General features: G+C 43.4%; 1 protein-coding gene across 1 annotated transcript in view; it reads left to right on the plus strand.

The window, feature by feature from the left end:
- hydin (HYDIN axonemal central pair apparatus protein) overlaps window positions 1–24,123 on the plus strand; it is a 905,740-nt gene that overhangs the window by 765,482 nt on the left and 116,135 nt on the right. Inside the window, exon 68 of the mRNA XM_043707374.2 lies at window positions 16,445–16,578. Within this exon, the coding sequence (XP_043563309.2) occupies window positions 16,445–16,578 (134 nt within the window). The remainder of the gene's footprint in view (window positions 1–16,444; window positions 16,579–24,123) is intronic.

Raw genomic sequence — 24,123 nt, forward strand, 5'->3', positions numbered from 1 at the left:
TCTTTTGAACAGTCTGGCCCTAATTCTCAGACGATGTTTTGTATTTCTAGAATTCTCAATCAGAGGAAATAGTTTATCTTTGTCAACTCTATCTATTCCTGTTAATATCTTGAAGACTTCAATCAGACCTCCTATTCAACAGGTTATAATCCATCCGTGTTGATTCTGTATCCGAAATACGTTACCTCATTCACCTGGAATACGCATTTTTTTTTCCCTTTTAGCTAAATGCTGGCCTCAGAAAAGCACCATTAAGTCCTCCTCCAAACTCTCCACATGTTTCTTTTCAGTAGCTTCTTAATTCTAGAGAAAACAGGCTTAATTTGTGTAACCTATCCTTATAACTTAACTCCTGAAGTGTAGGTATCACTCTTGTAAACCTACATTGTATTACGTCTAAGGTCAATATATCCTCCCTAAGATGTGGTGTGCAGATCTGCTCACAGTACTCCAGGTGCAGTCTGAGGAGGTTTTTTTTAATAACTGCAGCATGACTTATATATCTTTGTACTGTAGTGCTCTAGATATAAGGGCCAGCATTTCATTGACTTGCTTGATTATTTTCTACATCTGTTTGTGGTAGTTTAAAGATCTACGCACCTCAACCCCTAAGTCTCTTTGGACGTTTACATTGACTAACTTCATATCATCTAGGAAGTACCTCAAAGTTTGTGCGAAGATTTGTAGCTCGGGTGCTCGTTGCTGTGGTTCTGTTCACCGAGCTGGAAGTTTTTGTTGCAAACGTTTCGTCCCCTGTCTAGGTGACATCCTCAGTGCTTGGGTGCCTCCTGTGAAGCGCTTCACAGGAGGCTCCCAAGCACTGAGGATGTCACCTAGACAGGGGACGAAACATTTGCAACAAAAACTTCCAGCTCGGCGAACAGAACCACAGCAAGTACCTCAATCTATCGTTTTTCAGTCCAAAATAGATAACCTCACACTTGCTGACATTGAACTCCATCTACCACAGGTTTGCCCAATTGCCCAGTCAATCAATATCTCTTTGTAATTTTATGCTATCATCCCAACTGTATGCAAAGCCACATAACTAGTGTTGTCACAACATTTGAATATATAACTTTCAACGCCATTATCCAAGTTGTTAATAAATAATTTAAATAATTGAGGTCCTAACACAGATCCTTGTGGAGTATCAGTTGTCACATCCTGCCAATTTGAGTCCCTACCTGATAATCCCACTTCCTGTCACCTACCACTCAACAAATTTTTCAGCCACATCAGTAATAGATATAGATTGACCTACTTTGGAATATCGAGTCTAATTCATAATTTTTGCACCTCTCTGTGATTCCATAATCATCTGTCTTTTAAGAAAAACTAAAGTTGTTAAGGTATCATTTGCTTCATTAGATAGGATGTGTGATTGAATATTTAGGCACCAGCTGTGGCTCACTTCACAGGTTTTAGTGACTTGAGTCAGAAGACGGTTGAAAATCCCACTGAGAGCATGAGCACAATAATCAAACTAACATTCCGGTGTAATATTCAAAGCTACACTGTTGGAGTTGCAACATTTCAGATCAAGCATTAAATGGAAATCCTATCAACCCTTTCGAATGAGCAGTAAACATCAGTGACGTGCAAGATAGTTATTTCCAATGTCCTGAATAGTTAATAGTTATCCTTCAGTGTACATCATAAAAATATTATCAGGTCACCATCACTTGATAGTTTGTAGGATCTTGCTGGATGTAAATTGACTGTTATGTTTTCTGTATTATAACAGTGATGACATTTCAACTCCACTTGCTGCAGAGCTCTTTGGGGAGGTCCTCTGCTCATCAAAGGTGCTATATCTAAGCAATTCTTTCAATGTACAGTAAACTCTCCATTTTCAAGCATGTATGGAGATGCTGGTTACACGAGTCAGCCAGTTGCACAAGAAACATTCTTAAAGAAAACCTATTCAATACGCTCTTTCAACATGCTTCCGCGGTCATCACTTTCTCATCTTGAAATTTAGGTTTGACATGATTAAAAACACTATTTATAATTTCTTCTGTATTTAATGTCATTGTGACAGGGGCATCCTTGTCAACATACAGCCATTCATCCAGTTCACCTCTGGAAGTTTTTTGTTCCACTGAATGTACAGCACAGCAGTCAATCAATTCCATGACTTTTTTCACACACAGTTTTCATTTGCTTGCTTTTCTCACACACAATCCTCATCAGGCTATCCTTCAAGCAAGATACAAGGCAAGGTTTCGTCAGCACCTCTTCAGAGTTTCACTTGTCACCTAGTTCCACACACGGCACATTAAAAATACCATCTTTGTGAAAGTACTTGTGCTGAATTTTGTGAATCTTACCTTCATGGTTTGTCAACTTTCTCTAAATCATTAAGGGGAGGTTACGCTCTAATGATATTCTCGTCAGACTATTAGTCCAGAGACCCAGGTAATCTTCTGGGAGTGTGGGCTTAAATCCTGCCACAGTAGATGAATTCAATTAAAAATCTGGAATTAAGAATCTACTGATGACCACAAATCCATTGCCAATTGTTGGGAAAAACCATCTGGTTCAGTAATCTCCTTTAAAGAGGGAAATTGCCATCTTTAGCTTGTCTGCCCCAGAGATCCACAGCTATGTGGTTTACCCTAAACTACTCTCTTAGCGTTTAGGGATGGGCAATAAATGCTGGCTAAACCTGTAATGCCCTTGTCCTCTGAGTTAATAAAGCAAGATATCTGATGTGTGGAACCGCAGGAGATAGGGGAGATATTAAATAAATATTTTACATCAGTGTTTACTGGAGAAGAATATGGAAGATATAAAATGTGGGGAAATTGATGGTGACACCTTGAAAATGTCCACATTACAGAGGAAGAGGTGCTGGATATCTTCAAAAAAACATAAAAGTGGATAAATCCCCAGATATACTCTACAACTCTGTGGGAAGTGAGGGAGGTGATTGCTGGGCCCCTTGCTGAGATATTTGTATCAGCGATAGTCACAGGTGAGGTGCCAGAAGACTGAAGGTTGGCAAACGTGGTGCCACTATTTAATAAAGGTGGTAAGGAAAAGCCAGGGATCTATAGACCAATGAGCCTGATATCAATGGTGGGCAAGTTGTTGGAGAGAGTGCTGAGGGACAGGATTTACATGTGTTTGGAAAGGCAAGGATGGATTAGGGATTTTCAACATGGCTTTGTGTGTGGGAAATCATGTCTCGCGAACTTGATTGAGTTCTTTTGAAGAAGTAATGAAGACCACTGATGAGGGCAGAGCGGTGGACGTGATCTAAATGGACTTTAGTAAGGTGTTCAACAAGGTGTTAATTGGAGACTGGTTAACAGGGTTAGATCTCATGGAATACAGGAGAACTAATCATTTTGATATAGAATTGGCTTGAAGGTAGAAGACAGAGGGTGGTTGTAGAGGGTTGCTTTTCAGACTAGAGACCTGTGACCGGTGGTGTGCCATGAGGATCGATGTTGGGTCTAGTGCTTTTTGTTATTTATATAAATGATTTGAATGTGAACGTAGGAAGTATAGTTAGTAAGTTTGCAGAGGACACCAAAATTGGAGGTGTATTGGAGAACGAAGATTACCTCAACAGGATCTTGACTCGATGGGCCAATGGGCCAATGAGTGGTAAATGGAGTTTAATTTAGATAAATGTGAGGTGCTGCATTTTGGAAAGACAAATCCAGGCAGGATTTACACACTTGATGGTAAAGCCCTGGGAGTGTTGAGCAAAGAGACCTTGAAGTGCAGGTTCATAGTTCCTTGAAAGTGGAGTCGTAGATAGTTAGGATAGTGAAGAAGGCATTTGATATGCTTTCCTTTATTAGTCAGAGCATTGAGTATCAGAGTTGGGAAGTCATATTGCAACTGTACAGGACGTTGGCTAGGCCACTTTTGGAATACTGCATTCAATTCTGGTCTCCCTGCTGTTGAAAAGATGTTGTGAATTTGAAAGGGTTCAGAAAAGATTTACAATGATGTTGGCAGGGTTGGAGGGTTTGAGTTATAGTGAGAGGCTGAATAGGCATAGGGCTGTTTTGCCTGGAGCATCGGAGGCTGAGGGGTGACTTTATAGAGGTTTATAAAATCATACAGGGCATGGATTGGGTAAATAGATAAAGTCTTTTTCCTGGGGTGGGGGAGTCCAGAACTAGAGGGCATAGGTTTAAGGTGAGAGGGGAAAGATTTAAATGGAACCCAAAGCGCAACGTTTTCACACAGTGCATATAAAAGAATGAGCTACCAGAGGAAGTGGTGGAGGCTAGTACAATTTCAACATTTAAAAGGCATCTGGATGCATATATGAATAAGAAGGGTTTATAAGGATATGGGCCAAGTGCTTGCATTTGGAATCATATAAATTTAGGGTATATGGTTGGCATAGACGAGTTCACCCGAAGGGTCTGTTTCTGTACTGTACATCTCTATGACTTTATAACTAGCCAATCCTGTAATGGTGCCTGAGATGGGCAGCGCTACTAGTTTGGAGAATTACCGCATGGCAATTGATGTGTTTTTGAAGCATCTTTGTAAAAATGGTAATTTTATTTTGCCGATTTCAGTGTTTGTGTATTAAATAATAGGGAGTTTACTGTGTATGAATCACAGAAGGAAGGCAAGAGGTATTGGGGCAAGTATGGCAAATATAAGGGAATTTTCATTCACTTTGACATTCCATTGTTCATGTTAATGTTGTGGCATTTTGTTTCAACACTAAGGTCATGCAAGGTGAAGATTAGTTTTATAATATGGACCTGTGATGCTGAATTTCCCACAGATCCTTCATCTGACCAACAAGGCAAAGATAATTTCAACTCCAATCAGGCATTTTGTATCATACAGCAGTGGCTTGAGTGAATTTGGATATTGGAAATAAATTCAATAAAATTTGGGTTTATTGCAAAAAAGGTTCATCACAGCAGTAGCCCAGAATTTAGCAAGAAATTGAAAGCCATTAGAAAATAACTGAAGAGCTGTGGATGAAGAACAACAGCTGGAGAAAGGTTGGAATTAGAACAATGTAGCAGGAGAGCCATCATAGGAAAAATTGAATAAGAATTCAGATATTTAACTATAAAATGAATAGTTGCTCAACATGAGGAAAGTGTTTGAAGCTGTAGAAAGAAAATAATACATCCCTGTTAAATACAAAAGACAAAACAAACATCTTTAACTGGTCTCAGCACTGGAAGATCTGTTTGATGGAGAGTTGAAAAGGGAGGAAATAAAAGGAAAATGTCTGAGATACAGGCTGATGTCAAAGATTCTAAAGGAAGACATGCAGAACAATAAGAGGGAGCGCGAAGTGACTGGTTTAACTGAGTACAAAACAGCAAAGAGCTCTTTAAATTTGCTGGTAATTTAATTAAATGTAGCAAGTTTGAAATGTTTAAATGTTTGCCTAGTGTTACATGCCAAGAAGTGAGAATTCTTTGTAAAAGTTGGGGAAAGCACAAATTAATCTAAACCCAAGGTTAAGGCTAATGAAATTAAAGGAATGTTATTGTATATGACTGTTTATTAAGAGGCATAAAATTGTAATGACCTATGTAGGTTGTACAAAGTTAAAAATCACACAACACCAGGTTATGGTCCAAGGTTTAATTGGAAGCACACTAGCTTTCGGAGCGACGCTCCTTCATCAGGTGATAGTGGAGGGCTCGATCATAACACAGAATTTATAGCAAAAATTTACAGTGTGATGTAACTGAAATTATACATTGAAAAATTGATTTTCTGTTAAGCCTTTCATCTGTTAGAATACAGTGATAGTTTCACTTCTTTCAAGTGTAAATCACAAACCTTTTTTTTAAAGTTGCATTCTCGGGTTAGCTGTTAACAATGAATGGTGATAGCTAGACAATATGTTGAAGGTATTAGCCCCCTGTGTTCTCTGTCTATGACCTGATGTTTCGATTGATTCTAATCTAAAAAGTGAGATAACAGAGTTTTACATAAATTCATGCAGTTTTTGAGCTCAGAGTTCTACATGAATGCATGCAGTTTTTGAGCAAAGTACAATGTAACTCTGCAAGTACAAATTCACCCCACAAAATATGTGTGCATGTGGGTCTTTGTCTGTCTGTGTGTGTGTGTCTGTCTGGGGTGGGGGTTGTGAGTGTGAGAAAGTGTGTGTGTGTGTAGTGAGTGCAGAGTATCTTAAATCTGTGAGGGGGTGCATGTGTGAGTGTGGGAGTGTAAGTGTATATAAGGGTGTGTGTGGGTGTCTGTGTGCGTGTCTATGTGTACCTGTGTCTGTGAGTGTGTGTGTGTAGGAATATCTGTGTGTGTGTGTAGTGCAATGGTGATCACCTGTAATATGACATGAACCCAAGGTCCCGGTTGAGGCCCTCCCTATGGGTACTGAACTTAGCTATCAGCCTCTGCTCGGCCACTTTTCTCTGCTGCCTGTCCCAAAGTCCACCTTGGAGGATGGTCACCTGAAGGTCCGAGGCTGAATGTCCTGGACCACTGAAGTGTTTGAGCAAAGGCTACAACAATGGATGAATGGGCACAGCACAACAATCAACAGACATGAGGGTTCCCTCCCAGTTCTCACCAGAACAAGTCTTTTATATAGACAAGCCATCAGCTGTCGATCTTTGTATTAAAGATTTTTGTGAGTGTTGCTCAGTCTCATCATTCCTGGCTGCCCTTTCACCTTGTTCAACTTGGTCTGGTCCAGGAAATATCCAAAATCTGTGCTCTCACAGTTAACAACAGAGTTCAGGGTTAAAACTCCACTTTGTTGTCTCTGCAATATGTAAATATCAGACCTACCTGAGCCAACTGTGTTTTCCACTGAAACACGTTAACTTAAATGCCAAAGTCAGCAGGTTCCAGTCAGCTTCCCATGAAAGCCAGCAGTTTAAGTTCCTTTAATCTACTGCCTCAACAGAAACCAGTCTACCCTGACAGATTAACAGTTATCCAATATTATTTCAGTCTCTTTCTAATTAATCTCATTCTGTCCAGAAGAGAAACCAACATTTAACATAACTTGCCAAGACATTTTAATGAAAAGACTTTGACATTAAAGGCTACAGTCAAGGTCTTTACCATGACTTTAAATTTAGTAATAACTGTAACCACCTTGATCAGAACTACCCAAGTCAATGAAAAAATGGGAAATTCACCTGAAATAATGCACTTTGAATTTAATTGAAAACGTCGGCTGACACAGTGGCTCAGTGGTTAGCACTGCTGCCTCACAGCGTCAGGGACCTGGGTTTGATTTCACCCTCAGGTGACTGACCGTGTGAGGTTTGCACATTCTCCCCATGTCTGTGTGGGTTTCCTCCAGGTGCTCCGGTTTCCTCCTATTGGTCAAGGATGTGCAGGTTAGGTGGATTGGCCATACTAAATTGCCCATGGTTTCCAGGGATGTGCACACTCAGTGGATTAGCCATGGAAACTGCAGGGTCACATGAATAGGATAGTGGGATGGGTCTTGGTAGAATTATGTCCAGACGGTTGGTGTGGACTCGATGGACTGAAGAGCCTGCTTCCACACTGTGGGGATTCGATGATTCAAGTGTCTGCCTAGGATGAATGTTGACCCCACATTGAATTGGCTTTATTCTTCAGAAGAAAACTTGGACTTAATGATGATCTTCCTCAGCGATGAGTTTGAAGACTGGCACATTCAAAAGCAAATAGGCAACTAAAAGTATATGGGCATGGCACAGACATTGAGGCAGAGACAGTGAGAAAATCTTTACAATGAGACAATTGTATCTTATGATTTTACTTGATATGTGATGAGGTTACATTAATATTTAGTAACACTTGTTTGGATACTGTGCACAATAGGGCTATTAGCAAGGCCAGTACTTGCTGCCCATTCCTAATTGCCCTTGGACGGGTGGCTTGCTAGGCCACTGCAGAGGGCTGATAAAAGTCAATCACATTGTCGTAGTTCTGGTATCACTTGTCAGCCATAAAGTTTAAGGCTGATCGTCTTCATTTCCTAAAGGACATGAGAGAACCAGGTACGTCCACACAACAAGTGGAGATGGATGGCAAGGTCACTAATTTAGAGATTAGTTTTATATTCCAAATTTTTGAATCAAATTAAAGTTTCACCAGCTAATGTGCTTGGATTTGAACCCAAATCCCCAGGGCATCCGCAACTCTGCATGTGTAAACAAAGGGTGACTTGGTAATGAGATACTGGCCTCTGTGGAGTTATTTCAGCAAGTGATACAGCTGTTACTGGGCTACATCCAATTACATTTTGAGGATGTTCTAAAGATGGAAATATACCAGTGTGGCACTTGAACTTTTTCAAAGTTGTCTCTTGGTGAAGGATTTACTGATTAGCAATGGAACAGCTGTTATTTGGTTCAACCTCTATAGCCAAGAACATTCTTACTAGAAAATGTGGAGCTAGCTTTGAAGACGTACCTGAATAATGAAACAATTGTACAGTCACAATTAATTACTCAAGTGCAGGTATTGCGTGCAGTGACATATTCTATTTCCTTTCTAGTTTCACAGAATGTGCCAGTGATTTTTCCCCAGTAAATTGAAAACGACAATGCTGATTTACAGAAATAGCAATAATCTTGATTAAATACTCACTGAATAACTTACACCTGAATGATTGTAGCCAAGATTTTGTTTAGGTTTGCTCGCTGAGCTATAGGTTTGATATCCAGACGTTTCGTTACCTGGCTAGGTAACATCATCAGTGGCGACCTCCAAGTGAAGCGAAGCTGTTGTCTCCTGCTTTCTATTTATATCTTTCTCCTGGATGGGGTTCCTGGGGTTTGTGGTGATGTCATTTCCTGTTTGTTTTCTGAGGGGTTGATAGATGGCATCTAGATCTATGTGTTTGTTTATGGCATTGTGGTTGGAGTGCCAGGCCTCTAGGAATTCTCTGGCATGCCTTTGCTTAGCCTGTCCCAGGATAGATGTGTTGTCCCAGTCGAAATGGTGGCTTTTTTTCATCCGTGTGTAGGGCTACGAGGGAGAGAGGGTCATGTCTTTTTGTGGCTAGCTGGTATTCGTGTATCCTGGTGGCTAACTTTCTTCCTGTTGTCCTATGTAGTGTTTGTGGCAGTCCTTGCATGGAATTTTATAGATGACGTTGGTTTTGTCCATGGGATGTACTGGGTCTTTTAAGTTTGTTAGTTTTAGTTTGAGAGTGTTGGTGGGTTTGTGTGCTACTAGGTTTCCGAGGAGTCTTAGTAGTCTGGATGTCATTTCTAAAACTTCTTTGATGTATGGTAAGGTGGTTAGGGATTCTGGCTGTGTTTGGTCTGCTTGTCATGGTTTGTTCTTGAGGAATCTGCGGACTGTATTTTTTGAGTATCCGTTCTTCTTGAATATGTTGTATAAGTGGTTCTCCTCTGTTTTCCGAAGTTCGTCTGTGCTGCAGCGTGTGGTGGCTGGTTGGAATAGTGTTCTGTTACAGCTTCGTTTGTGTGTGTGTTGGGATGGTTGCTGGTGTAGTTAAGTATTTGGTCAGTGTTTGTCAGTTTTCTGTACACGCAGGTTTGTAATCCTCTTGCAAGGATGCCTGCCTTGAAGAAGTTTTCCTCCTCTCTCTACTCTATGCCACTCTCTCCCACCCCCACCCTCCTCTAGCTTATCTCTCCATGCTTCAGGCTCTCTGCCTTTATTCCTGATGAAGGGCTTTTGCCCGAAACGTCGATTTTGCCTGTCCTCAGATGCTGCCTGAATTGCTGTGCTCTTCCAGCACCACTGATCCAGAATCTGGTTTCCAGCATCTGCAGTCATTGTTTTTACCTCGTTGATTTTAACCCTACTGCGAATCCTCTTGCAAGGATGCCTGCCTTGAAGAAGTTTTCCTCCTCTCTCTACTCTATGCCACTCTCTCCCACCCCCACCCTCCTCTAGCTTATCTCTCCATGCTTCAGGCTCTCTGCCTTTATTCCTGATGAAGGGCTTTTGCCCGAAACGTCGATTTTGCCTGTCCTCGGATGCTGCCTGAATTGCTGTGCTCTTCCAGCACCACTGATCCAGAATCTGGTTTCCAGCATCTGCAGTCATTGTTTTTACCTCGTTGATTTTAACTCTACTGCGAATCCTTTTGCAAGGATGCCTGCCTTGAAGAAGTTTTCCTCCTCTCTCTACTCTATGCCACTCTCTCCCACCCCCACCCTCCTCTAGCTTATCTCTCCATGCTTCAGGCTCTCTGCCTTTATTCCTGATGAAGGGCTTTTGCCCGAAACGTCGATTTTGCCTGTCCTCGGATGCTGCCTGAATTGCTGTGCTCTTCCAGCACCACTGATCCAGAATGTAGTTCTCCGTTGTCCTTTCTTTCGACTGTGATGTCCGGAATGCGAGTTTGTTGTCAGTTTCTTCCTCCTTGGTGAACTTTCTGCCTGTGAGGGTGTTGTTGATGATGTTAAATGTCTCTTCTATCTTGTTTCGTTTTGTGATGACAAATATGTCATCTACATTGCGGACCCAGATTTTTGGTTTGATGGTTGGTCGGGCTGTTTGTTTTAGTCTTTGCATTACTGCTTCTGCTATGAATCCTGATCGTGGAGATCCCACGGGTGTGCCATTGGTTTGTTTGTCGACTATGTTGTTGAAAGTGAAGTGGGTGGTGAGGCACAGGTCCACTAGCTTCATGATGTTTTCGTCGGTAATGTGATTGATGGTGGTTGGGGTGTGTGTGTGTGTATGTTTGTGTGATGGTTTGTTCTAAAAGTGTGGTGAGTGTTTCCTTTGCTAGGTCGATGTTGATGGAGGTGAACAGTGCTGATACGTCAAATGAGATCATTGTTTCGTCTTCCTCTATTTTGGTGTTTTTGATGATTTTTAGGAATTCCTGGGTGGAGTGGATGGAGTGCTGTGACTCTTCTACTAGGTATTTCAGTCTTGCATGTAGTTCTTTGGCCAGACTGTAAGTTGGCGTTCCGGGTAATGCGACTATAGGTCTGAGGGGGGCTCCTGGTTTATGGATTTTTGGTAGTCCGTAGAATCGTGGGGTGTTGGTCCCTTCGGGTTTCATTTTCTGGAATTCTGTCTTGTTTAATTGTCTGGAATTGTGTAATTTTCTTCGGAGAGATGTAATTTTGTTTCCTAGTTGTGGGGTCTGGTCTAGCGCCACCTGTTGGTAAGTGTTGGTGTCTGCGAGTAGTGCATTGACTTTCTCGATGTAGTCCCTTCTGTTCAGGATGACAGTGAGCTGACCTTTGTCTGCAGGTAATAGAACAATGTTTTTGTCTTTTTTGAGGTTTTCTAGGGCTTTCTGTCCTTGTGTGTTCAGTTTGTTTCCTTCCCTCTTTTGTTGTCAGAAACCCAACAAGTCAGCAGCTTTTAGTTGTTCCTATTTCCATAACGAAATGCGGTACACTCTTGATTCAGAACAACACTAAATGCTATGTCATCTCCAGTTATTTAGCATTCTATTGTTCTGTTTCAGTTTCTTTGTCTGTGTTCAGTACCTAAAGGATTGTCATAAGGCTTCTGAAAAACGGGAAACCTTTAACCTGCTTCATAACCCAAAACGTACTTATGTTTTCAACTATTCTTTTGACAATTCAAGGTTACTTCAGGAAAGACAGACTGTATTAGTGGAAAGTAAGGGGATGCTGGAGTCTGTAAAACTCCAGGAGAGTACCATGAGGGGACTATGCTGCTGAATGACACAATGTGCTGCCTCTCAACTGATCAGCATTGTTAACAGATCACTCCTGTACTTGTGTGTTCAGGACATATCCTTGCTAACCCACATGGGTGAGTCTGAGAATCATTCACTATGCCTGAGTTTGTGTGTCTGAATTACTGCTCCTGTGAAAAGCTTTCCTTGACATTTGATTGATCTTCCTCCTGTTGGCCTGTGGCTTGCTATGTCATGTTTGAGAAAAGCTGCAGTCGGAACTTCTCAGTTGGAAGACATTCTACAGAGTTATTGTCTGCATTGATTTCTGTGATGGATGAGAGGTCTGATCCCAGTTCTCTCATAGTGGACGGCACGGTGGCACGGTGGTTAGCACTGCTGCCTCACAGCACCAGAGACCCGGGTTCAATTCCCGCCTCAGGTGACTCTCTATGTGGAGTTTGCACATTCTCCCCGTGTCTGCGTGGGTTTACTCCCACAATCCAAAAATGTGCAGGTCAGGTGAATTGGCCACGCTAAATTGCCTGTAGTGTTAGGTGAAGGGGTAAATGTAGGAGAATGGGTCTGGGTGGGTTACGCTTCGGTGGGTCGGTGTGGACTTGTTGGGCAAAAGGGCCTGTTTCCACACTGTAAGTTATCTAATCTAATCTGTAATCTACTGAAGGATTGTCAAGCATCAGCAAGATCCAGAGCAGCCATCACGATTTCAGTTGGATAGGTCAGGCAAGACATGATGATAAGATAATTAAAGATTGAATTAATTTGGATCTCAGGTGAGTTTGCTTTTGAAGATGGTTGCAGACATTTGGAGAGTGTTTCTTGCCCACACAGTGTGAGTGTGCTGATTCATTGCAAATGTTGAAGAAATATTTCTACAATGTTCTGGAATATTGCAGTGTACAAAAGACACTCGTGATCATTATGATCTCATAGATATACTGCTCATCATGTTCCAGAATCGGTCAAGAAATATTACTTTTCCTTAGATAGACTGTTTTATTAATCCTTTCTCCCTCTTGGAAATTCATAGAATTCTCTGTTGAATTTATCAATACTGCCTGCGTGAATATGCTTCCATATGTTCCCTTCTGTGAGAAAGAAAGCTGACATGATTATTTGATGACTCTGTCTGTCATTTAGTGGTCAATCTGTAAATCATTTCTTTGTTTATACTCGACATGAGCATAATGCCAACTCGCTTCCTCTAACCTCATCAGCATATCCTTCTTTTCTCATGTGTGTATCCAGCTTCCCTTTAAATGAATCAATGTTCTTTACCACAACCGCTCCACTTGATAGCAAGTTTCCTTTTTCACCACTGTCTAAGAAAAGATATTTCTCCTGAATTTCTTTTCAGATGTTTTTTGTGGATAGCATGTATTCATGGCATCGAGTATAGTGGAGGCAACTGTAATCTACCTATCAAATCCGTCATAATTTAAAATATTTTTCTCAGATCACCATTTAAAATTCTTTTTTCTAGAGAAAGGATCCCTGGCTATTTGGTATCTCTTGATAGTCAAAGGGCCTTTTATATCTTGTATCAACCTTTCAGACATTTCTTTAGCTATCACTAGCTTTTCAGTAATATGGAGATGAGAACTGGACGGTGGATGGAATTTCCCCATCTTTTTGCTTGTGTTGGTGTTGGTGATGGGGGTGGGGAGGGTGTTAGATGGCAACTAACATGTAACCAAGAAACCTTGCCCAATTACTCACCAATTAGCTCAGTACTGCTGCTAGTCAATTTGAGGCTGGGTGATAACTTCTGGCCCTGAAGTCCATTGGTCCAGCCCAACTCTTTGAAGGATCAGCAATGAGAAGGTAAGTGCTTTAATTCTCTTGTTGTGAGGTGGGGTCGTGAGGAGAGGAGGATCAGAGAGTTCAGAGGCAAGAGGAAGGAATGTGGTTTTGTGAGGCCACCCTCTTGACCTCCATCCATATCTCAGATTGCCTCCAGATTTGGACGATTGGAGACCCCCACTCTTAACATGACAGGCAGGTCGCCATGGTTTCCCTATCAGGAAACCAGTGACCTTTCTCACTTATTAAGGAAGCAGGGCACCAACATACCTCTCACCCTGGATCTTAATTGCTGAGGTGACAAGAAAGGCCATGTTTCTTCCCAGGTAAACTCACCCAATTATTCTCCTCTCTCACTCGAAAGAGGGAAGTGTCACAGTCTGTGTTGCAAGTGCTGTGTCATCAAAATCTATTTCCTTTTCACTGCGCTTTCCAATTTAAAATGTTTTTCCTATGATATTTGCAGACCATCAAAAGCAATCATTTATATATTAAACAAATTTCCTTTTCACCCTAGAAAACTTTAATTGTTCTCCATGCCTGTGTACAAGTTGTGAAATCCTAGTTACTATTGAGATTTGAAGACAGCAGTGGTCATCTGATCAACAGTCAATGGCACTGCAGCCTGTTGCAAAGGATGATACCAACCTGCTTTTCATCCTGTTTCTCTTTTTGTCCATTCTGGTGTCCAAACCCCCCTCCCACCGGCCTCAAGATTCAAATTTCCTGCTCCCTAATTTGTTTCTCACTATTCCACTTGTTTCTTTCTACTCCTATTGTCCTGGTCCTCTGCCTCTTCTTGTCTGCGTCCTCTCTTTTTCTGCATCTTCTGCTCCTTTCTGTTTGTCTCTTCCGTTATTGGGTATTTTGTGTCTTTCTAGCTGGCTCCTGGAATTACATTTCCTTGCCTCATTTATGTGGTAGTGGTAACAGTGTGTGGAGCTATCTACATCAGCAATGTTATTGGTGGCCCTTGGCAACTCATTACAAGATTGGCTATCTTTTTGAACAATCAAGCACGGCAGCACCTGTGACTGAAATAAACTGTGCTATCTGCTTATCAAATAAAACATTCAGAACTTGATGTGTAATTCGGAAGAACTTCAGAAAAAATAGGAATCACCACTGTTTAAGATCTGAAGGTTTGTCAGACAGTAAGCACTGAGCTAATTGGTGGGTGATTGGGTATGTTTTCTTGATGGCATGTTAGTTGCCATCTAACACTAATCCCAACCCACCACCAAAGCTGCTTTCCTCTGCCTAATTTTTGTCCTTTAACCAATATCACTAAGAGACCATGTGGCCATTGTAACAATGCTGTCTGTTTGTTGCTGTGCAGCAATTCATTTGCACATTCCTGCATCACATCTTGAGAAAGTTCCCAATGTGCTATAAAGCCCATTGCTTTGGGATCCCCTCACCCTGCCTCCATGTCGGAAAAGGTGCTGTATAATTCTGGGGTTTTTTCCCAGTCTTCCTTCCTTAAGAAAGAAGTAAACTTTTGGAATCTTTTCTCTGATCTTCTTGATTACTGGAAGTGTTTTTGCTATTTGTTCCCTCTCCAGGATAACCATTATGTTATTGTAATGAGATGGGTGTCTCTTTCTTTTGACAGTCCCTCAGAACGAGGCAGTCACTTGGCAAGGTAAGGGTACTAAACAGAGGGAGAGAAAGAAAAAAAAAAGGATGTGAGAAAAAGGAGTGTAAGAGCTAGGAGAGATAGAGGTGAAGTTGGTGTGCAGTAAAGGAGGCGGAAACATGAATAAAGTTAAATTAAGTGAGAAATATTGTTAAAACAAAACCCACATTTCACATCGTAAGTTAGTCTGTTGCTAACTCCGCCATCAATGATGGTTGCATCCATGTTTGAACTCGTCCCTCTCACAGAGAGTCATAGTCAAAGAGATGTACAGCATGGAAACAGACCCTTCGGTCCACCCGTCCATGCCGACCATAGCAACACGACGGCTGGAGGAAGAGCGCCTCATCTTCCGCCTAGGAACCCTCCAACCACAAGGGATGAACTCAGATTTCTCCAGTTTCCTCATTTCCCCTCCCCCCTCCTTGTCTCAGTCCCAACCCTCGAACTCAGCACAACCTTCCTAACCTGCAATCTTCTTCCTGACCCCACCCCCACTCCGGCCTATCACCCTCACCTTAACCTCCTTCCACCTATCACATTTCCAACGCCCCTTCCCCAAGTCCCTCCTCCCTACCTTTTATCTTAGCCTGCTTGGCACACCTTCCTCATTCCTGAAGAAGGGCTCATGCCCAAAACCTCGAATCTCCTGCTCCTTGAATGCTGCCTGACCTGCTGCGCTTTTCCAGCAACACATTTTCAGATATCCCAACCCAATGTAGTCCTACCTGCCAGCACCTGTCCCATATCCCTCTAAACCCACATCTTTGGCTACCTTTGTCCACTCTTCTTCAAAGCCAGTTAGGCCTGGGTGAAGCAAGGCATGCCATTGTGGGCGGCCAAGTGTACACTCTTCCCAGCTGTTGAAGTCAAAGCCAGTTCTCTTCAAATAAGCTTTTGTGATATCTTTGAAATCTTTCCCGTGACCTCTCTGGTGGCCAGTTGTGATCTGGGAGTAGAGAGCCTTTTTTAGGTGTGTGTTCAGTGTCTTGATGCAATGGCCTGTCCAGTTCAGTTACCATGTGAGAATAACCACACTCCTGCTCAGGATATCTGCTTCCTAGAAGATACTTGTGTTCATGCGGCTATCCATCCAGGTGACATGTATGATCTTGTATTCTATTTATTATTTATTTCTGTTTAACCTATTTTTCTAATCAGCTTGTTCAGAGATGTTAATACAAACCTTTGGATAGGGTGAGACTTGAACCTGGGCCTCCCAGTCGAGGAGTAGGGACACTACTCCAATGCCACAAGAGTGCCGTATATATGATTTTCTATAGGCAGGACATCTGTATATTGAAAACGTGTTCTTATAAGAGGCTGGAATGAAGATGTACTTGGAACAGCATGACTATCTGATCTATCCTGTTACAAATCAAAGTAATCAAAGTATTGTATCTTGTGTTTAGGATACAAGTCATAAACAAGGGCCCTGGAGCACTGGAGTACCTCTGGAAGATGGTGGCGGCAGAACAAGGTTTACGCACCTACCCTAAGAAAGGTTTGCTGTCTCCTGGACAAGCAGTCCCTGAAGGGACCAATGGTAAACCACATCTTGACACAACCTTCTCCTGATTGTTAAATTTCCATTGCTGCCACAGAGAAATTACAATCCTTTAGAGCATTGACAGGGGTTAGAATTAGGAGAAAGTGAGGACTGCAGATGCTGGAGATCAGAGCTGAAAATGTGTTGCTGGAAAAGCGCAGCAGGTCAGGCAGCATCCAAGGAGCAGGAGAATCGACGTTTCGGGCATGAGCCCTTCTTCAGGAATGAGGAAAGTGTATTTCAAGTACTTTCCTCTTTCCTGAAGAAAGGCTCATGCCCGAAACGTCGATTCTCCTACTCCTTGGAAGCTGCCTGACATGCTGCGCTTTTCCAGCAACACATTTTCAGGGGTTAGAATTAGTCTAATCCTTTCCATTTGAAAGAGGGTCCTATGTTGGCAATGTTCATTTCTCATTGCAATACCCTGTCCATAACTCAGTAATCTCATCTTTGCGTTAGAAATTTGTAGATTCAAGTGCTACTTGAAATCTGGGTTGACCCGTATTGAAAAAAACCTGACAAGTGCTGCTCTGTGGGTTGCCTACGTGGTGAGATCCTTGCCTACTACTTTTAGCTTGAGGCTCCTTATCATCCTTAATTTGCTACTTCAGGGCCTCAGTTGGCTCCTGAAGTTGGAGTCAGGGTGATTATGGGAGGTATCATCCATTATCCCTGCTCAAAACTTGTTAGGGATGGGGGTGTGAGGGTGTGTCAGGAAGATTGTGGGATCTGCTACGTCTCCTGTTGACCCATTCCCCCTAATGCCTCTTTGCAGCTTCTGTGGTCTTCAAAGGAAATAGCTATATCTTCCAGTTTACTGTGATCTGAAAACTCCAACAGCATTCCATTGGGGAATACATCCCTTTGATTGACACAGTGAATGGGAGTAATGATAAGGCTAAACTCTAAGGATACTACCGCTTGCTACCAGCCACTCTACTTTGGATTCCAGCAGATGCAGTGTTTTTGACTCTAACTCTGAAAAGCTGTCTTGACCTCCTAGTATGTATCTTCTCTGATATCCTGTCAAGAATTTTCTGAAAATCTACATCCATTGCACCCACTGCATTTCCTTATTTGCCTGTCTGGAACTTCCGTAAACAAAGCAAAAAAATCACACAACACCAGGTTTGTTCAATACATCGCATCAGTTGGATTGACACTATGATCATTTGCTATAAATTCTGTGGCCTGTGATCCTGCCCCACTTGCTACCTGATGAAGGAGCAGCGCTCTGAAAGCTTGTACTTCCGAATAAACCTGTTGGATTATCAGCTGGTGTTGTGTGATGTTTTTTTAAACTTTGTGCGCCCCAGTCCAACACCGGCTCCTCCACATCTTAATCAAAGCAGACGTCTGTGAGGCATGATTGTTCTTTTGAGATTTGGAGTGTTGCTTCTAGCTAATTTCATTCAGGTGTGTAGCAATACCAACCTTGAATATCCTAAAATTTACTTACATCAGATAATAAGCCAACTGTCCTGTAAATGCCCAGATAAGCTCATTCTTTATTTAAAGGTGGTTCTGCATCAACCATTCTCCAGTTCCAACCCTTATTTCCTGAACAACATTTTATACCTGCCTTTTTCCTCCAGTAAAATATTAGGAAGCCATTGATTTGTGTTCAATCACATTCACACTCCATTCAAAAGTCACTGACTTCCTACTAAGTGTCTACGACTGAACCAGATGGTTTGCTGTCCCTGATATCATATTTGACTCTGAATAAGTTTCCAACCATATATTCAGCTGATCATTAAATCCTCCTATTCCCACCTCCATAATATTGGCTGAATGCTCCCCTTGTCTCAGTTCACCAGTTGCTCAAACCCTCATTCATACCTCCGTTGTCTCTAAACTTGGTCCAGCAAACCCCTGGTAATCTCCCATGTTTTAATGTTAATAAGTTTGAGGTTCTCCAAAAAACCCTGCAGCTCCTGTCCTCATTCACACCATACCCCCCTCACTTGTTGACCATGTGTTTGCTGACACACACTGTATCCCGATTAAACAGCACCCAATAAGAACAACATGAGAAATATGAGGAGCGGTTGGCCATTCAGCCCTTTGAATAATATTCAAATTGTGGCCTTAAATCAAGAAATTGCTGGAGAAAGTCAGCAGGTCTGGCAGCTTCTGTGTCGAGAAATACTGGACGTGAACATTAACTCTACTTTCTCTGCCAGACCAGTTAGGTTCCCCAGTAATATATGATTTTGTTTCAGATTTCCAGCATCCGCAGTTCTGCCTTAAATCTGCTTTCCTGTCTGTTGCCTTGAACTCCTTGAAACCTGTCTAGCTCAGCCCTGCAGTGACCCTGCCTCCACTGCTCTCAAAGGTAGAGAATTCCAAACATTTGCAACCTTCTTGGAGAAAAAGGCTCAGTTCATCTGACTCCTTTGTTCTGAATCCATACCTCCACTTCTAGATTCTCCTCTGAAGGAGTCTTAATTTTAACATTCTTGTTTTCAAGCCCTTCTGTAGTTTCACCCTTTAGTATTTCTGTAATTTCCTCCAGCCATTCATCCCACCAGTGTATTTGTTCTAATTCAGGAACACTCAAAAGTTTAGCTGCTCCACCCTAGTCCCTGAGCATTCAAATACCAAGAACCTTTCTTCCTGAAACTGCACTGCCTCAGTACCTCATTCTTGTTCTTTAATATGCTCTTAAAGCTTACCTCTTATAGAATCCATATGGTGCAGAAACAGGCCATTCGGCCCAACATGTCCACACCAATCCTCCGAAGAGTAACCCACCCAGACCCATTCCCCTGCCCTATTACTTCACATTTACCCCTGACTAATGCACCTAACCTACACATCCCTGAATACTACAGGCAATGTTTGCATGAGATTCGAGAGTGTGGTGCTGAAAAAGCACAGCAGGTCAGGCAGCATCCTAGGAGCAGGACAATCGACGTTTCGGGCAAAAAACCTTCATCAGGAATGAGGCTTGTGGCTCAGGGGGCTGAGAGATAAATGGGGCTGGGAGGAAGGTAGCTGAGAATGTGATAGGTGGATGAAGGAGGAGGAGAAGATGATAGGTCAGAGAGGAGGATGGAGCGGATAGATGGGAAAGACGATGGACAGGTCAAGAGGGCGGTGCCGAGTTGGTAGCTTCAGACTGGGATAAGGTTGGGGGAGGGGAAATGAGGAAATTGGTGAAATTCACATTAATCCCATGTGGTTGCAGGGTCCCGAGGCGGAAGATGAGGTTTTCTTCCTCCAGGTGTCAGGTGGCTTGAGTTTAGCAATGGAGGAGGCCCAGCACCTACATGTGCTTAGTGGAGTGGGAGGGGGAGTTGAAATGTTCAGCCACGGGGCAGTGGGTTTGGTTGGTTAGTGCGGGTGTCCCAGAGATGTTCTCTGAAATGATCCACAAGTTGGCATCCTGTCTCCCCGATGTAGAGGAAACCACATCGAGTGCAACAGATACAGTAGATGTCATTTGTGGAAGTTCAGGTAAATATCTGCCGATGTAGAAAGATCCTTTGAGGCCTTGGAGGGAGGTGAGGGAGGAGGAGGGGGTGCAAGTTTTGCACTTCCTGCGGTGGCAGGGGAAGGTGCCAGGAGTGGAATGAGGGCTGGTGCGGGTGGGGGTGGATCTGGATCTGACAAGGGAGTCGCAGAGGGAATGGTCTTTCCTGAACACTGATAGGGGTGGGGAGGGAAATATGTCCCTAGTGATGGGGTGTGTTTGTAGCTGGTGGAAGTGATGGAGGATGATGCAATGTATATGGAGGTTGATGGGGTGGAAGGTGAGGACCAGGGGTTTTCTATCCTTGCTGCATTCGGAGGGGTGGGGTTCAAGGGCGGAGGTGTGGAAAGTGGAGGAGATGTGTTGGAGGGCATCATCGAACACGTGGGAGGGGAAATTGCAATCTTTGAAGAAGGAGGCCATCTGGGATGTTCTGTGGTAGAATTGGTCGTCCTGGGTACAGATGCAGCAGAGGCGGAGGAGTTGAGAGGAAGGGATGGCATTTTTACAGGAGGCAGGATGGGAGGAGGTGTAGTCCAGGTAGCTGTGGGAGCCGCTGGGTTTGTAGCAGATGTCTGTGGTTAGTCGGTTGCTGGAGATGGAGATGGAGAAGTCCAGGAAGGGGAAGGGGCATTGTCCAAGATGGTCCCGGGTAATTAGAGATCGATGTGAAAGGTGTTAGTGAAGTTGATGAACTTTTCAACTTCTTTGTAGGAGCATGAGGTAGTGCCGATACAGTCATTAGTGTAGCGGAGAAAAAGCTGAGGAATGGTGCCAGTGTAGCTGCAGAAGATGGACAGTTCCACGTACCTGACAAACAGGCAGGCACAGCTAGGGCCCATGCGGGTGCCCATGGCTACCCCTTTGGTTTGGAGGAAGTGGGAGGATTTGAAGGACAATTTGTTTAAGGTGAGGACCAGTTAGCCAGAAGGATGGGGGTGTCAGTGGAAGGGTTGTGGTTGCGTCAGCGTGAGAGGAAGAAACAGAGGGCTTGGAGGCCTTCGTCGTGGTTGATGGATGTGTACAGGGACTGGATGTCCATGGTGAAGATAAGGCAAAGGGGGCTGGGGAAACCAAAGTCTTGAAGGAAGTGAAGGGCGTGGGTGGTGTCCCAAACATAGGTGGGGATTCCTGGACTAAGGGGGATAGGATGATGTCAAGGTAGGCAGAGATGAGTTCGGTGGGACAGGAGCAGGCTGAAACAATGGGTCAGCTGGGGTAGTCAGGTTTGTGAATCTTCGGTAGGAGGTAGAATTGGCGGTGTGAGGTTCACAGACAATGAGGCTGGAGGCTGTGGATAGGAGGTCCCCAGAGGTGATGAGGTTGTGGATCGTCTGGGCAATGATAGTTTGGTGATGGGAGGTAAGGTCGTGGTTGAGGGGGCAGTAGAAGGAGGTGTCTGCAAGTTGGCGCCTGGCCTCAGTGGTGTAGAGGTCAGTGCCCCAAACTACCACAGCGCCACCCCCCCCCCCCTCCTCCTTTGTCCGCTGGTTTGATGGTGATATTGGGGAGTGGGTGAGGGGGGCAGAAGGGTTGAGGCGGTCTAAGTCACGGTAGCAGTTAGAAATGAAGAGGTCAAGGGCGGGTGACAGGCCAGTACGGGTGTGTCCAGGTGGGTGGGGGGTGTTGGAGGCTAGCGAAGGAGTCTTCGGTGGGTGGGCGGGACTCTTGATTGAAAAAGTGGGCCTGGAGGCAGGAGCGGCGGAAGAAATGTTCAATGTCACGATGCATGTTGAAGTCATTAATCCGGGATCCTAGAGGGATGAATGTGAGGCCTTTGCTGAGGACTGAATGTTCACCCTCAGTAAGGGGGAGGTCTAGGGGAATAGCAAAAACATGACAGGGCTGGGAGCTAGGACCTGCGGTGGGGCTGGAGCTGGGAGTGGAGACAGAGGCTGCCACTGGGGTGGGCGTGGTTATCGTCAGGAGTGATGTCACCAACAAATTTAGTGTGGCCAATTCACCTAACCTGCACGTCGAGAGAGTAAAGAGGGAGAGCTGGGGAACGGGGAAATGGAGGAGTGAGAAGAGGACAGCAGTCTGAAGAAGTTGGGGAAGATAAATGACAGGAGGTAAGAGGGAGTCAGAGGGGAGCAATGACAGGGGTGAGAAGGTGGAGTGGGGTGACGTGGGGAGAAGCATGAGATAGACAATTGACCTGCACAGGGAGAGCTAGGATGCTTGTAGCTGTGTAGGGTCATGAGGAGTGAAAGTGCAGAGGCAGGGCTGAGAGAGTAGTGAGAGAATAGGATTTGCAGCAGCGAGAGAGTGGGTTTAAGGGTGAGATTAGGATGGTTAGGTTTGAGTGAGAGGACAGGAGTGGGGGAGAGAGTGAGAGGGTGAGCGTGTGTGTGTGTCAAGGGCACTGAGATATCTGGAGAGTGGGAAGGAGAAAGAGTCTCTTCTAATCTGTTGTGGGGTTGACAAGAAGGTATCTGGGGATTTTGGTGAGGAGTCTGTTCTGGGGTGGAAGGCTGGGGTGTGATGGCTTAGTCTTCTGCAAACTGACTACCTCTTAATCAAGATTTTGGCTATTTGCCCTAATATAGATCTTTATACATAGCTTAGTATCCGTTTTTGTTTCATAACACTCCTGTGAACGACCTGGGAACATTTCATTCAGGTCATTGCTGTTAGCTTGGCTTCAATAATTTATTCACCTATGACCGTAAGACCGTAGTTCTTATATAATGTGAAAGCTGTGTTTTCATGCAGCCCGCGTTATATAAAAATCGCACTTTTGAAACAGCACTTGAAGTGTTGCCAGTGAAATCGCGTTACAGCTAACACGCGTTTTAAAAATTCACACTTTAAAAAGGGGCAGCACGGTGGTTCAGTGGTTAACACTGCTGCCTCACAGCGTCAGGGACTGACTGTGTGCAGTTTGCACATTCTCCCCTTGTCTATGTGGGTTCCTCCGGATGCTCCGGTTTCAACCCACAATTCAAAGATGTGCAGGTTAGATGGATTGGTCATGCTAAATTGCCCCTAGTGTTCAGTGGGTGAGGTGCATTGGTCAGGGGCAAATGTAGAGTAATAGGGTAGGGGAATGGGTCTGGATGGGTTACTCTTTGGAGGGCAAGTGTGCACCTGTTGGGCCGAAGGGCCTGTTTCCACGCTAGGGATTCTATGTCAATGTCAAAAACTGTGTCCCCAATTTGTTAATCGCATTACAGTGGATTTGTGTTAACGAAATGTGTGTTATAATGGAATGACCTGTACTCTGCAAAAGTCCAGTCTTGTCTGATCTCAGAAGCTAATCTTAGGCTCAGGCCTGGTTAGTACTTGGATGAGATACTACCTGGGAATACCATGTGCAATCCTGTAGGGCTCTTTCTACACAGTGGTAGTGTGAGTCACGTTTAAGTCCCACCTGTGCTGGAAGAATCGTACAACATAATTCAAAATAATTACAGGATTAATGTACAGTGAAGGGGCTGTTTTGGCACAGTGATGGGTGTCCCTGCCTCTGAGTCAGGAGGCCTGGTTTCAAGTCCCACCTGCTCCAGAGTTGTGTGATAATATCTCGAAGCAGGTATTTTTTTAATTATCCCAAATTGCCCCCTTATCCATCAGAGCATTGTTCATTGCACAGGCATGTTATATATTCCTATTTTATATCCAGTATGTTAACAATGATTATTGTATAGTACTTCCAAAATATCTTCATTATTTCTGACAACAGCCATAAATTAGCAATCCTCCCTTGTCTCAGAGGTCTGATAGAGCAATTCTCATCCATTGAAATACTTTATTACTTTTCTCTTTGTGAATTTTATTTCTGCTGTGTGTCCTCTTCATTTTCCTTATCGGACTCTCTAGCTCATCTCTTAATTCCTTATTTTCTTATACTCTCATTTTATTTTAACTTTTATTCTTAGAGAGCTTGGACAATCACTACTTGAATTTCAATTAGATCTCTGAGTGAACCAATGACATCTGGAAACTAAGAATAGTTCTTGCCATTCTACTGCAATGTATTTATTCTGAAATTTTAGATGCTCCATTTCTTATCTTTGAGGAACCATATTGCACTGTGTGTACCATTTGCTTATCTAAAATAC

Source organism: Chiloscyllium plagiosum, unplaced genomic scaffold (genome assembly GCF_037043375.1).
Source record: "Chiloscyllium plagiosum isolate Xiang-an unplaced genomic scaffold, Cpla_swu_hap1 HiC_scaffold_17, whole genome shotgun sequence".
Lineage (NCBI taxonomy): Eukaryota > Metazoa > Chordata > Chondrichthyes > Orectolobiformes > Hemiscylliidae > Chiloscyllium > Chiloscyllium plagiosum.